Source organism: Mustelus asterias, unplaced genomic scaffold (assembly GCF_964213995.1).
Source record: "Mustelus asterias unplaced genomic scaffold, sMusAst1.hap1.1 HAP1_SCAFFOLD_1470, whole genome shotgun sequence".
NCBI classification, from domain to species: domain Eukaryota; kingdom Metazoa; phylum Chordata; class Chondrichthyes; order Carcharhiniformes; family Triakidae; genus Mustelus; species Mustelus asterias.
In genome coordinates, this window is record NW_027591415.1 from 59,143 (window position 1) to 73,598 (window position 14,456).

At 46.4% G+C, this 14,456-nt stretch overlaps 1 protein-coding gene across 7 annotated transcripts in view; it reads right to left on the minus strand.

Annotated features, from left to right (window-relative positions):
• LOC144488332 (uncharacterized) overlaps positions 1-14,456 on the minus strand; it is a 54,460-nt gene that overhangs the window by 24,679 nt on the left and 15,325 nt on the right. For all 7 annotated transcript variants that reach the window (XM_078206377.1, XM_078206376.1, XM_078206380.1 and 4 more), the window contains 4 exons: positions 12,288-12,396; positions 4,056-4,139; positions 3,039-3,176; positions 68-120 (listed from right to left, as the gene is read on the minus strand). In XM_078206377.1, the coding sequence (XP_078062503.1) occupies positions 68-120; positions 3,039-3,176; positions 4,056-4,139; positions 12,288-12,396 (384 nt within the window). The remainder of the gene's footprint in view (positions 1-67; positions 121-3,038; positions 3,177-4,055; positions 4,140-12,287; positions 12,397-14,456) is intronic.

The window sequence follows — 14,456 nt, forward strand, 5'->3', positions numbered from 1 at the left end:
GCTTTGGAACTTCCTGAGGTCCTGAATGGCACTAAGTAAATGCAAGTCTTTCTTTCATTATACTTACTGTAGCTTACTCTTGGTGTGGAAAATCATCCTAGTCGGTGGATGTATAGGACCCTGGGAAAAAACAATTACATTTAATTAAAAACAGCACCTTTTGCAATCTTCCCAATGTCTGAAATAAACAGCAGCTTCTGCAGTCAAGCACTAACGAACTCTGCTGAAAGTCACTCATAGAATTAGGTAAGGTACAAAGTTCGTACATAGTCCCAACTGGAAGACTCCAATCATAATCAACATAAGAGGCAAGCGACAGATGAATTTGTTATAGGATGTGGCATCTACAGTAACACCTCTGCGGTGTTCCCCTGGAGTACTGACTTCTTCCAGTTCCTGCTAGATTGTCTGGGCCTCTTCCCTGGGACTGAATTCTAAACAACACACTTACAGGGTGAGCCCAATCTCATCAGCAGATGAATTTCTAATGTAAACGATATTCAGCAGGACAGAACATTCTGGATCAGGGCTCCTAAGGTCAAGTGTAGGTCAAGCATTCAGCAGTCACCAAACCTATTCATGTTACCCACTCAGCCTCTGGGAAAGGCTACACTTGAAGGAAGGTATACAGTCCGAGGATCGACAATCCCAGTTAAAGCACTGTGCACAATCCCAGGCTCCATATAAAATTGTAGAATGATTACAGTATAGATGGACATTCAGACCTTCATTTCTGTGTCAGCTCCCTGCCAGAGTAACTCAGGCAATACCAGTCCCTTTCACCAGAGCTGCTCTTTTTGTTTCGTTTGGATAATGATGCGTAACGATACTGTGCCTTTATGAAATGTATTTGTGTCAAGTTTTTTGTGAGGGGACTGTCTTAAACTGCAGCTCTGATTAAGGTGCCGATTGTCTACAACTGGCAGTCCACATGCCGAGCCTGCAAGGGCATTATGGTGGGACAGTGGTTAGCACTGCTGCCTCACCGCACCAGGGTTCGATTCCTGGCTTGGGTCACTGTCTGTGTGGAGTCTCCACTTTCTCCCCGTGTCTGCGTGAGTTTCCTCGGGTCCTCCGGTTTCCTCCCACAGTCTGAAAGACGTGCTGGTTAGGTGCATTGGCCATGCTAAATTCTCCCTCAGTGTTACCCAAACAGGCGCCGGAGAGTGGCGACTAGGGGATTTTCACAGTAACTTTTAAAGTAAAGTTTATTTATTTGTTACAACTAGGTTTACACCAACACTGCAATGAAGTTAATGGAATTACTTCATTGCAGTGTTAACGTAAGCCTACTTGTGACACTCATAAATAAACTTTTTTAAAAAAAGAACAGTAATTGCTCAAAATTATTAGGGTGTTGGTTTTAACCTGAGTTAATCAGTTTTGTTACTTTTTTGGATTGTAACTGAGCTGGAGTTTCAGAGTAGGATTTGATTAGATTGATTGACATGTGTCATGTGCTCATGGGTGGAGCTATGCTTACAGACAGACAGGTAGGCAGTAGATGTCTGAATATGATCGGGGGCAGCTCTTTGTCCATCTCTCTGCAAACTAAAGTCCGGGACCTGCTAGAAATTAAGATATCTCTCTCCAGAGGTCTGCAAAGGACAGGTGTCTGTCCCACCATTCTCTCTCGTGAAAGTATACCTTGACTGTAAAATAAAGTTTATTTATTAGTCACAGGCCGGCTTACATTAACGCTGCAATGAAGTTACTGTGAAATTCCCCCTAGTCGCCACACTCCGGTGGCAGTTCGGGTCAATGCACGTCTTTCAGACTGTGGGAGAAAACTGGAGCACCCGGAGGAAACCCACGCAGACACGGGGAGAACGTGCAAACTCCACACAGACGGTGACCCAAGCCGGGAATCGAACCCGGGTCCCTGGCGCTGTGAGGGAGCAGCGCTAACCATTGTGCCACCCGTGTACCCAGACTATTGGATTATTTACTCTTTAAAGGCAGTCCATTGTTCCACTGCAGATTTGCCTGCCAATCTTTGATTCCAATTTACCTGGGCCAGATCGGTTCTCATCCACTAAAATTGACCCTCCGCCAGTTGATTGCTTTTACTGTGGATTACTGCTTGTCCTTCTCTATAGCTGAACTAAAACTTATGATGTTATGATCACTGTTTCCTAAATTTGCCCCTATTGGCACTTGAACCAACTCATTCCACAGAAACAGATCCAGTAACGTTTCCGTGTTTGTTGGGTTGGAAACAGACTCATCTAGAAATGTCTCCTGAACACATCTTTGAAATTTTTACCCCTAACTGCCATTTACTCGATTACAATTCCAGTCTAGATTAGGTTAATTAAAGTCTCCCATTATAACAAATCCATAGTTCTTACATCTCTCTAATTTTCTTTCAAACTTGCTCTTCTATACGTTTACCACGAGCTGACAACCAAGAAAAATTCCCAACCGCCTAATGGTTAAACTGCACGGGGAGCACTGTGTATAGTTCTGGTCTCCATTGGGCTTGGTTACACTGCATTTGAAATACTGTGCATGAAAAGCGATGTAGAGACACCAGGTAAAATGAAATAGAGATTTACCAAGAACGATAACAGACTGTAAAGTTCTAAGTGTCAGGAAATTCTGAAAAAAGGAAGAATTATTTCTGCGGAAAGGGCTGAAGAGTGACCTGATGGGGTGTCTTTGAAACTATGAAGGGGTTTGATAGGGTGGACAGAAAGAAGATATTTCCACTTGTGGGGAGACTAAAATTAGGGGCCATAAATGTACAATGGTCACTAATAAATCGAATAGGGAATTATGAGAAACTTCTCTAGCCTGTGATTGGTGAGAATGTGGAGTTCACTACCACAGGGTTGAGAGCAGTAACACAGGGGAAGCTAGATAAACACACAAGGGGGAATGGAGACAGACAAAGATGGGATGAGGCTCATGTGGAGCATAAACACCGGCATGGATCAGTTAATGCTGCAAATTCTGTGGAAGTTACACAAATTATTAGGTGACAATCATCCCTTTATGGATTGTGCACTGTCGAGTAGCAGCGATGTGCGCAGTACCTGTGTGTGGTAACGCGACAGCACTTCCATCAAGATATCAGGCACCAACTCATCTCGAAGCACCTCCAAAATGAACAAGTCCACAAAGTTCCAGGCAAACGATTTGTTTTCTCTGAAGAGCTTGCACGCTGCAAGTTCCTATAAGCAGAGCGGTTGGAATAAATTCACATGTCAGTACTCTGCTCAGGGTTAGCCAATGTGGCACTATCTCCCCAGTGCCTGAATATGTTGTAGTTTAATACTTCACTGTGGGGAAAGTAAGAATACCTGGGACTGACTCCGTTCCTGGGAAACTATACCCCAGCAAACAGAACAGAGACTCTGGTAACAAGCCTGAGGTGGAATGTTTCTCTATCGGTCAAGTGGATGCCCCAGGCCCCAGGAAGTCAAAAGAGGAATATGAGGAGAAAATACACATTGCTGAAGTTGGAATCACGGTGGCACAGTGGTCAGCACTGCTGCTTCACAGCGCCAGGGACCTGGGTTCGATTCCTGGCTTGGGTCACTGTCCGTGTGGAGTCTGCACATTCTCCCCGTGTCTGTGTGAGTTTCCTCCGGGTGCTCCGGTTTCCTCCCACAGTCCAAAGATGCGCGGGTTAGGTGGATTGGCCATAATAAGTTGCCCCTTAGTGTCAGGGGGACTAGCAGGGTAAATGCATGGGGTTACGGGGATAGGGCCTGGGTGAGATTGTGATCGGTGCAGACTCGATGGGCCGAGTGGCCTCCTTCTGCACTGTAGGATTCTATGATATCTACGATGCAGGACGTTTCCTCTATTCCCCCTGGGGAATTGCTTTATCACAGGACATGATGGCACTCAGAGCTGTCAGGGAACCCAGCCAATACTGGTCTGACTCTCAGCTGCTCTCCAAAGAGCTGTATTTTTTGGATTGGCGAACACATAGGGGTGGACCTCATTCTGTTCTCCCCGCCTGCCTCCTTGGAAACTGAGACAAGAAGCAGGACTTCCTCCTGAGGTCAGCATTAACCAGGGATCACAATCCTTCACTCTCTTACCCGCTGAAGCCCTGGGTGGTGGCTCCAGGTTCCTGATGACCCTGTCCCGTCTTTGAGTCCTTGTTGTCTAACCGAGGCACTGCTCTAAAAACAAGAACAATCAATCAAATAGTCCCGTTCTTCCATCTTAATTAGAAATAATTAAGAGAATTAAATGAAATTAGTCTGGTTTTTGTGCAGTTTGTTGGGGGAAGAGTGTTTACGGGACACCGGGAGCCTTTGTCACTCCTCTTCAGGCAAAGGCTCTGTATCCCTCACTGCTTCTCTCGAGTTTGAATTCACAAGTTTCAAGTTGGGAACTGAGCCAATCGCACTTAAAATGTAAGGTTTTTGGGATTGCACATTCCTGCTCAAAACCCATGCCCAGGAATAAACGTCGTGTGTCCGCTGGGAACAATTTCCAAAAACAAATTAATCTCTGGAGTTGTGCTGGAAAGTTGAAAGATTTCCAGGAATGATATAAAGTTGAATTTTATCACTGCAGCGCCTCAGGCAGCTCGGTGAATTCGTTAACTCTGTGCTTCCATTGGGATGATGTGGAGATGCCGGCGTTGGACTGGGGTAAACACAGTAAGAAGTTTAACAACACCAGGTTAAAGTCCAACAGGTTTATTTGGTAGCAAAAGCCACATAAGCTTTCGGAGCTCTAAGCCCCTTCTTCAGGTGAGTGGGAATTCTGTTCACAAACAGGGCATATAAAGACACAGACTCAATTTACATGAATAATGGTTGGAATGCGAATACTTACAACTAATCAAGTCTTTAAGAAACAAAACAATGTGAGTGGAGAGAGCATCAAGACAGGCTAAAAAGATGTGTATTGTCTCCAGACAAGACAGCCAGTGAAACTCTGCAGGTCTGGGCAACTGTGGGGGTTACAAATAGTGTGACATGAACCCAAGATCCCGGTTGAGGCTGTCCTCGTGTGTGCGGAACTTGGCTATCAGTTTCTGCTCAGCGACTCTGCGCTGTCGTGTGTCGTGAAGGCCGCCTTGGAGAACGCTTACCCGAATATCAGAGGCCGAATGCCCGTGACGGGCCCGTCACTGATAGCCAAGTTCCGCACACACGAGGACGGCCTCAACCGTGATATTGGGTTCATGTCACACTATTTGTAACCCCCACAGTTGCCTAGACCTGCAGAGTTTCACTGGCTGTCTTGTCTGGAGACAATACACATCTTTTTAACCTGTCTTGATGCTCTCTCCACTCACATTGTTTTGTTTCTTAAAGACTTGATTAGTTGTAAGTATTCGCATTCCAACCATTATTCATGTAAATTGAGTCTGTGTCTTTATATGCTCTGTTTGTGAACAGAATTCCCACTCACCTGAAGAAGGGGCTTAGAGCTCCGAAAGCTTGTGTGGCTTTTGCTACCAAGTAAACCTGTTGGACTTTAACCTGGTGTTGTTAAACTTCTTAATTCCATTGGGAGCCAGGTTCAAATCCCTAATCAACCATGATCAGACAAAGGCTGAGCCAGGCTCGATGGGCTGTATGTTCTACTCCCGTTTCTATATCTACTGATTCCTTTGATCATAGATCCTACGGATGGTGTACAAAGAACAAAGAACAATACAGCACAGGAGCAGGCCCTTCGGCCCTCCAAGCCCGCGCAGCTCCCTGGTCCAAACTAGACCATTCTTTTGTATCCCTCCATTCCCACTCCGTTCATGTGGCTATCTAGATAAGTCTTAAACATTCCCAGTGTGTCCGCCTCCACCACCTTGCCCGGCAACGCATTCCAGGCCCCCACTACCCTCTGCGTAAAATACGTCCTTCTGATATCCGTGTTAAACCTCCCCCCCCTCACCTTGAACCTATGACCCCTCATGAACGTCACCACCGACCTGGGAAAAAGCTTACCACTGTTCACCCTATCTATGCCTTTCATAATTTTATACACCTCTATTAGGTCACCCCTCATCCTCCGTCTTTCCAGTGAGAACAACCCCAGTTTACCCAATCTCTCCTCATAACTAAGCTCTTCCATACCAGGCAACATCCTAGTAAACCTCCTCTGCACTCTCTCTAAAGCCTCCACGTCCTTCTGGTAGTGTGGCGACCAGAACTGGGCGCAGTATTCCAAATGCTCTGTGTAGAATCAGTAAAATGCCAAGTACAATAAGTAGTTTAATTCACTTAATATCCTACAAATTATTGCCCGACACAAATACTTACTGTTCTCATGCTGAATTTCTTTCTGCACTATATCACCTTCAAAAAGGGGACATGAGATTGTTTTGGCAGATAAGGCAAAGGAGAATCCAAAGAGCTTCTACAAATACATAAAGGGCTAAAGAGTAACAAGGGAAAGAGTAGGGCCTCTTAAGGATCAACAAGGTCATCAATGTGCGGATCCACAAGAGATGGGTGAGATCCTAAATGAATATTTCTCATCAGTATTTACCTTTGAGAAAAGCATGATGTTAGGGAACTTGGGGAAATAAATAGTGATGTTTTGAGGAGTGTACATATTTCAGAGAAGGAGGTGCTGGAAGTCTTAAAGCGCATCAAGGTAGATAAATCCCCGGGACCTGATGAATTGTATCCCAGGACACTGTGGGAGGCTAGGGATGAAATTGCGAGTCCCCTAGCCGAGATATCTGAATCATCGATAGTCACGGGTGAGGTGCCTGAAGATTGGAGAGTGGCAAATGTTGTGCCTTTGTCTAAGAAGGGCTGCAGGGAAAAGCCTGGGAACTACAGGCCAGTGAGCCTCACATGTGTAGTGGGTAAGTTGTTCAAAGGTATTCTGAGAGACAGGATCTACAGGCATTTAGAGACGCAAGGACAGATTAGGGACAGTCAGCATGGCTTTGTGAGTGAAAAATCAAATTTGTGAGATATGATTGAGTTTTTTGAAGGGGTAACCAAGAAGGTAGATGAGGGCAGTGCAGTTGACGTTGTCGACATGAACTTTAGAAAGGCCTTTGACAAGGTACCACATGATAGGTTGTTGCATAAGGTTAAATCTCACGGGATCCAGGGTGAGGTAGTCAAATGGATACAAAATTGGTTTGATGACAGGAGACAGATGGTGGTTGTAGAGGGTTGTTTTTCAAACTGGAAGCCTGTGACCAGCGGTGTGCCTCAGGGATCAGTGCTGGGTCCACTGTTATTTGTCATTTATATAAATGATTTGGATGAGAATATAGGAGGCATGGTTCGTAAGTTTACAGATGACAACAGGATTGGTGGCATAGTGGACAGTGAAGAAGGTTATCTAGAATTGCAACATGATCTTGATCAACTGGGTCAGTGGCTGACAAATGGCAGATGAAGTTTAATTTAGATAAATGCGAGGTGATGCATTTTGGTAGATTGAACAAGGGCAGGACTTACTCAGTTAATGGTAGGGCGTTGGAGAGAGTTATGGAACAAAGAGATCTAGGGGTACAGGTTCACAGCTCCTTGAAAGTGGAGTCACAGGTGGACAGAGTGGTGAAGAAGGCATTCGGCATGCTTGGTTTCATTGGTCAGAACATTGAATCCCGGAGTTGGGACATCTTGTTGAAGTTGTACAAGACATTGGTAAGGCCACACTTGGAATATTGTGTACAGTTCTGGTCACCCTGTTATAGAAAGGATATTATTAAACTAGAAAGAGTGTAGAAAAGATTTACTAGGATGCAACCGGGACTTGATGGTTGAGTTATAAGGAGAGGCTGGATACACTGAGCCTTTTTTCCCTGGAGCGTAGGAGGCTGAGGGGTGATCTTATAGAGGTTTATAAAATAATGAGGGGCATAGATCAGCTAGATAGTCAGTATCTTTTCCCAAAGGTAGGGGAGTCTAAAACTAGAGGGCATAGGTTTAAGGTGAGAGGGGAGAGATACAAAAGGGTCCAGAGGGGCAATTTTTTCACACACAGGGTGGTGAGTGTCTGGAACAAGCTGCCAGAGGTAGTCGTAGAGATGGGTACAATTTTTTCTTTTAAAAAGCATTTAGACAGTTACATGGGTACGATGGGTATAGAGGGATATGGGCCAAATGCGGGCAATTGGGATGAGCTTAGTGGTTAAAAAAAAAGGGGCAGCATGGACAAGTTGGACCGAAGGGCCTGTTTCCATGCTGTAAACCTCTATGACTCTGTGACTCTACTGCAGGTGTTAAACTTCATGGGAAGTAACTGTTTATGAGTGAATCAAACATAATACAACAGATATCAGCTGTGACTCTGTGGTAACACTCTCCCTGCTTGATCAGAAGCTTGTGGGTTCAAGTCTCAGCTCTGAGGGAGTGATGCACGATATGAAGTGTCACCTGTCAGATGTGATATTAAATTGAGGTCCTGTCAGGAGGATAGAAAAGACCTTACTGCAACATTCAAAGCTGTGCTGGACTAACACCCATTCCTCCATTAGCATCCCAGAAACAGGTTATCCAATTGCTGCCTCTGGAAGATTGCTGTAAGCGGATTGGCTGCAGTGTTTCCTGCATCATAACAGTGACTACATTTTTTAGATTTCATTGGTTGTAAAGTACTTTAGGACATTCTAAGGTTTTAAGTTTAAGTTTATTCATTAGTGTCACAGGCAGGCTCACATTAACACTGCAATGAAGTTACTGTGAAAATCTCCTAGTCGCCACACTCTGGCGTTTGTTTGTGTACACTGAGGGAGAATTTAGCATGGCCAATGCACCTAACCAGCACGTCTTTCGGACTGTGGGAGGAATCCGGAGCAAACCCACGCAGACACGGGGAGAACATGCAAACTCCACACAGGCAGTGACCCAAACTGCGAATCGAATCCAGGTCCCTGGCGCTGTGAGGCAGCACTGCTAACCACTGTGCCACCGTGCCAAGGTTGTGAAAGACACTACAGAAATACAATCTCTCTTTAACTCTGAAGCTTTTGAACAAGAATTGAGCTGACCGTAATCTCTCCGTATTTCTCCTAATCCAAGCTGTAAGGGTGTAGGGTTGACATTAATACTGATTGGCTGCAGTGCCCATAAATAATGGAATGGGAAAACCAAAAAACATTCCTGCTCCCAGTCACTATCCAGGGAGTCGGGCTGGGGAGTTAGAGTGCCAGGAGAAAAGGTGATCACACTCAGCTCTGCTGCCATGTTGGATCAGCAAGGTTAACGTGCAGGTTCAGTCGGCAGTTGGGAAGGCAAATGCAATGTTAGTATTCATGTTGAGAGGGCTAGAATACAAGAGTAGGGATGTACTTCTGAGGCTGTATAAGGCTCTGGTCAGATCCGATGTGGAATACTGTGAGCAGTTTTGGGCCCCATATCTAAGGAAGGATGTGTTGACCTTGGAAAGAGTCCAGAGGAGGTTCACAAAATGATCCCTGGAATGAAGAGCTTGTCACATGAGGAACGGTTGAGGACTCTGGGTCTGTACTCATTGAACATAGAACAGTACAGCACAGAACAGGCCCTTCAGCCCACGATGTTGTGCCGAACCTTTTCCGAAACGAAGATCAAGCTTTCCCACTCCCTATCATTCTAGTGTGCTCCATGTGCCTATCCAATAACCGCTTGAAAGTTCCCAAAGTGTCTGACTCCACTATCACAGCAGGCAGTCCATTCCACACCCCAACCACTCTCTGAGTAAAGAACCTACCTCATACATCCCTCCTATATCTTCCACCACGAACCTTATAGTTATGCCCCCTTGTAATAACTCCATCCACCCGAGGAAATAATCTCTGAACATCCATTCTATCTATCCCCCTCATCATCTTATAAACCTCTATTAAGTCGCCTCTCAACCTCCTCCGCTCTAAAGAGAAAAGCCCTAGCTCCCTCAACCTTTCCTCATAAGACCTACCTTCCAAACCAGGCAGCATCCTGGTAAATCTCCTTTGCACTCTTTCCAGTGCTTCCACATCCTTCTTATAGTGAGGTGACCAGAACTGTACACAATATTCCAAATGTGGTCTCACCAAGGTCCTGTACAGTTGCAGCATAACCCCACGGCTCTTAAACTCAAACCCCCTGTTAATAAACGCTAACACACTATAGGCCTTCCTCATGGCTCTGTCCACTTGAGTGGCAACCTTTAGAGATCTGTGGATATGAACCCCAAGATCTCTCTGTTCCTCCACATTCCTCAGAACCCTGCCTTTGACCCTGTAATCCGCATTCAAATTTGTCCTACCAAAATGAATCACCTCGCACTTATCAGGGTTAAACTCCATCTGCCATTTTTCGGCCCAGTTCTGCATCCTATCAATGTCTCTTTGCAGCCTACAACAGCCCTCCACCTCATCCACTACTCCACCAATCTTGGTGTCATCAGCAAATTTACTGATCCACCCTTCAGCCCCCTCCTCCAAGTCATTTATAAAAATCACAAATAGCAGAGGACCCAGCACTGATCCTTGTGGTACACCGCTGGTAACTGGTCTCCAGTCTGAAAATTTTCCATCCACCACCACCCTCTGTCTTCTATGAGATAGCCAGTTACTTATCCAATCGGCCAAGTTTCCCTCTATCCCACACCTCCTTACTTCCTTCATGAGCCGACCATGGGAGACCTTATCAAACGCCTTACTAAAATCCATGTATACGAGATCAACTGCTCTACCTTCATCTACACACTTAGTTACCTCCTCAAAAAATTCTAGCAAATTTGTGAGGCAAGACTTACCCTTCACAAATCCGTGTTGAGTATCCTGGATTAAGCTGCATCTTTCTAAATGGTCGTAAATCCTATCCCTCAGGACCTTTTCCATTAACTTACTGACCACGGAAGTAAGACTAACTGGCCTATAATTACCAGGGTCATTCCTATTTCCTTTCTTGAACAGAGGAACAACATTCGCCACTCTCCAGTCCTCTGGCACTATCCCCATGGACAGTGAGGACCGAAAGATCAAAGCCAAAGGCTCTGCAATCTCATCCCTTGCTTCCCAAAGAATCCTAGGATATATCTCATCTGGCCCAGGGGACTTACCGAGCTTCAGGTTTTTCAAAATTGCTAATACATCTTCCCTCAGAACATCTGCCTCCTCCAGCCTGTCAGCCTGTATCACACTCTCATCCTCAAAAACATGGCTCCTCTCCTTGGTGAACACTGAAGAAAAGTATTCATTCATCGCCTCTCCCATAGAAATCATAGAAACCCTACAGTGCAGAAGGAGGCCATTCGGCCCATCGAGTCTGCACCGACCACAATCCCACCCAGGCCCTACCCCCACATATTTACCCGCTAATCCCTCTAACCTACGCATCTCAGGGGCAATTTTAACCTGGCCAATCAACCTAACCCGCACATCTTTGGACTGTGGGAGGAAACCGGAGCACCCGGAGGAAACCCACGCAAACACGAGGAGAATGTGCAAACTCCACACAGACAGTGACCCGAGCTGGGAATCGAACCCGGGACCCTGGAGCTGTGAAGCAGCAGTGCTAACCACTGTGCTACCGTGCCGACCTGATGAGATTTTCCAGCATTTTCTGTTTTTGTTATAGCAGATGCCAAGTCTGTCCACTGAAGTGACTGGTAACACTAAATCCCAAGAAATCTAGTACAATGACCCAAACATGGGGCAAGTCAACCTTCAGATGAGTCAGTGTGGGTGATTTGATCAACTAACCTCACTCAGTAACCTGCAGAAGTCAAGTTGATATCAATCAGGAGTTGATATTCTTCCCATCTCTTCTGACTCCATGCACATTGGAGTTTAAAAGGATGAGAGGGGGTCTTATTGAAACTTACAGGACACTGCGAGGCCTGGATAGAGTAGACATGGAGAGAATGGTTCTAGTTTTTCCCACTAGTGGAAACAGAGGGCACAACCTCAGGCTAAAGGGACGATCCTTTAAAATGGAGATGAGGAGGAATTTCTTCAGCCAGGGAGTGGTGAATCAGTGGAACTCTTTGCCGCTGATGGCTGTGGAGGCCAGGTCATTAAGTGTCTTTAAGGCAGAGAAAGATAGGCTCTTGACTAATAAGGAGATCAGGAGTTGTGGGGAAAAGGCAGGAGAATGGGGATGAGAAAAAAATCAGCCATGATTGAATGGCGGAGCAGACTCGATGGGCCGAGTGGCCTAATTCTGCTCCTATATGATCTTATGGTCTAAGTACCCTGTGCCACTTACAGAGAATAGCCATTCAATGAGGCACTAACGAGGGATCCACACTGTGGAACTGTCCCCAGCAAAACCAAACCCTTCAACATTGAAAAGAAGAACCATCTCCGAGAAAATAACAATCAACAAAAACACACATCCAAAAATCTCTATCAGCCTCCTCTAGCAGAATCTTACCGGCAGTGTGAGGCCCGAGGAGAGAATCCCAGCAGTGGCCACCATGTTGGAATATTTTGATCGAGTGACAAACTGCGGAAAGTTCACCGACTTCCTCAGAGTTTCTTTTCTGTTCAAAAAGCAGATTGATGGAAAAGAATCACAGGATCAGGCTGAACTATATCGCCACGAGAGTCATTCTTCACCAAGTGTGACAAAGATCTCTCACCCTGCACCCTCGAAATACAAATAGAGTCATAGAGGTTTACAGCATGGAAACAGGCCCTTCAGCCCAACTTGTCCATGCCACCCTTGTTATTAAAACTCCTAAGCTAGTCCCAATTGCCCGCATTTGGCCCATATCCCTCTATACCCATCTTACCCATGTAACTGTCTAAATGCTTTTTAAAAGACAAAATATCTGCGCCAGGTGCGTCGAGCTGCAGCTCCTAAGGGACCACGTTAGGGAACTGGAGCTGCAGCTCAATAACCTTCGTCTGGTTAGGGAGAGTGAGGAGGTGATAGTTAGGAGCTACGGGCAGGAGGTCACACCGGGGCCACGGGAGACAGACAAGTGGGTCACGGTTAGGAATGAGAAGGGGAAAGGTCAGGTACTAGAGAGTACCCCAGTGGCTGTGCCCCTTACAAATAAGTACTCCTGTTTGAGTGCTGTTGGGGGGAGCAGCCTACCTGGGGGAAGCAACAGTGGGCGTGCCTCCGGCGCAGAGTCCGGCCCGGCAGCTCAGAAGGGGAGGGAAAGGGAGGATGAGCAAACTGACCACAGCACCAAGGTACAGGGAGCCGTCCAAGTGGGGGGAGAAACAAGAAATGTAGTAGAAATTGGGGATAGTACACTTTTGGATGCTGTTGGGGGGGGGGACGACTTAGCAGGGGTAAGCCATGGTGTACAGGTTACTGGCTCAGAGTCTGTCCTTGTGGCTCAGAAGGGAAGGGGGGAGAGGAGTAGAGGATTAGTCATTGAGGACTCCATAGTTAAAGGGACGGATAGGAGATTCTGCGGGAACGAGAGAGACTCGCGGTCGGTGTGTTGCCTCCCAGGAGCCAGAGTCCACGATGTCTCGGATCGTGTTTTCGAAATCCTTAAGGGGGAGGGGGACTAGCCCCAAGTTGTGGTTCACATAGGCACTCAAGACATAGGTAGGAAAAGGGCTGGGGATGTAAGGCAGAAATTCAGGGAGTTAGGGTGGAAGCTTAGAAACATAGAAAAATACAGCACAAAACAGGCCCTTCGGCCCCACAAGTTGTGCCGAACATATCCCTACCTTTTAGGCCTACCTATAACCCTCCATCCTATTAAGTCCCATGTACTCATCCAGGAGTCTCTTAAAAGACCCTATTGAGTTTGCCTCCACCACCACTGACGGCAGCCGATTCCACTCACCCACCACCCTCTGTGTGAAAAACTTCCCCCTGACATCTCCTCTGTACCTACCCCCCAGCACCTTAAACCTGTGCCCTCTTGTAGCAGCCATTTCCACCCTGGGAAAAAGCTTCTGAGAGTCCGCCCGATCTATGCCTCTCAACATCTTATATACCTCTATTAGGTCTCCTCTCATCCTACGTCTCTCCAAGGAGAAAAGACCGAGCTCCCTCAGCCTATCCTCATAAGGCATGCCACTCAATCCAGGCAACATCCTTGTAAATCGCCTCTGGACCCTTTCAATCTTTTCCACATCCTTCCTGTAATGAGGCAACCAGAACTGAGCACAGTACTCCAAGTGGGGTCTGACGAGGGTCTTATATAGCTGCATCATTATCCCCGGACTCCTAAACTCAATCCCTCGATTGATAAAGGCCAGCACACCATACGCCTTCTTAACCACCTCCTCCACCTGCGGGGCCGATTTTAGAGTCCTATGGACCCGGACCCCAAGGTCCTTCTGATCCTCTACAGTACTAAGAATCTTTCCCTTTATATTGTACTCCTTCATCCCATTTGACCTGCCAAAATGGACCACTACGCACTTATCTGGGTTGAAGTCCATCTGCCACTTCTCCGCCCAGTCTTGCATCCTATCTATGTCCCTCTGTAACTTTTGACATCCCTCCAGACTATCCACAACCCCACCAACCTTCGTGTCGTCGGCAAACTTACCAACCCATCCCTCCACTTCCTCATCCAGGTCATTTATGAAAATGACAAACAGCAAGGGTCCCAGAACAGATCCC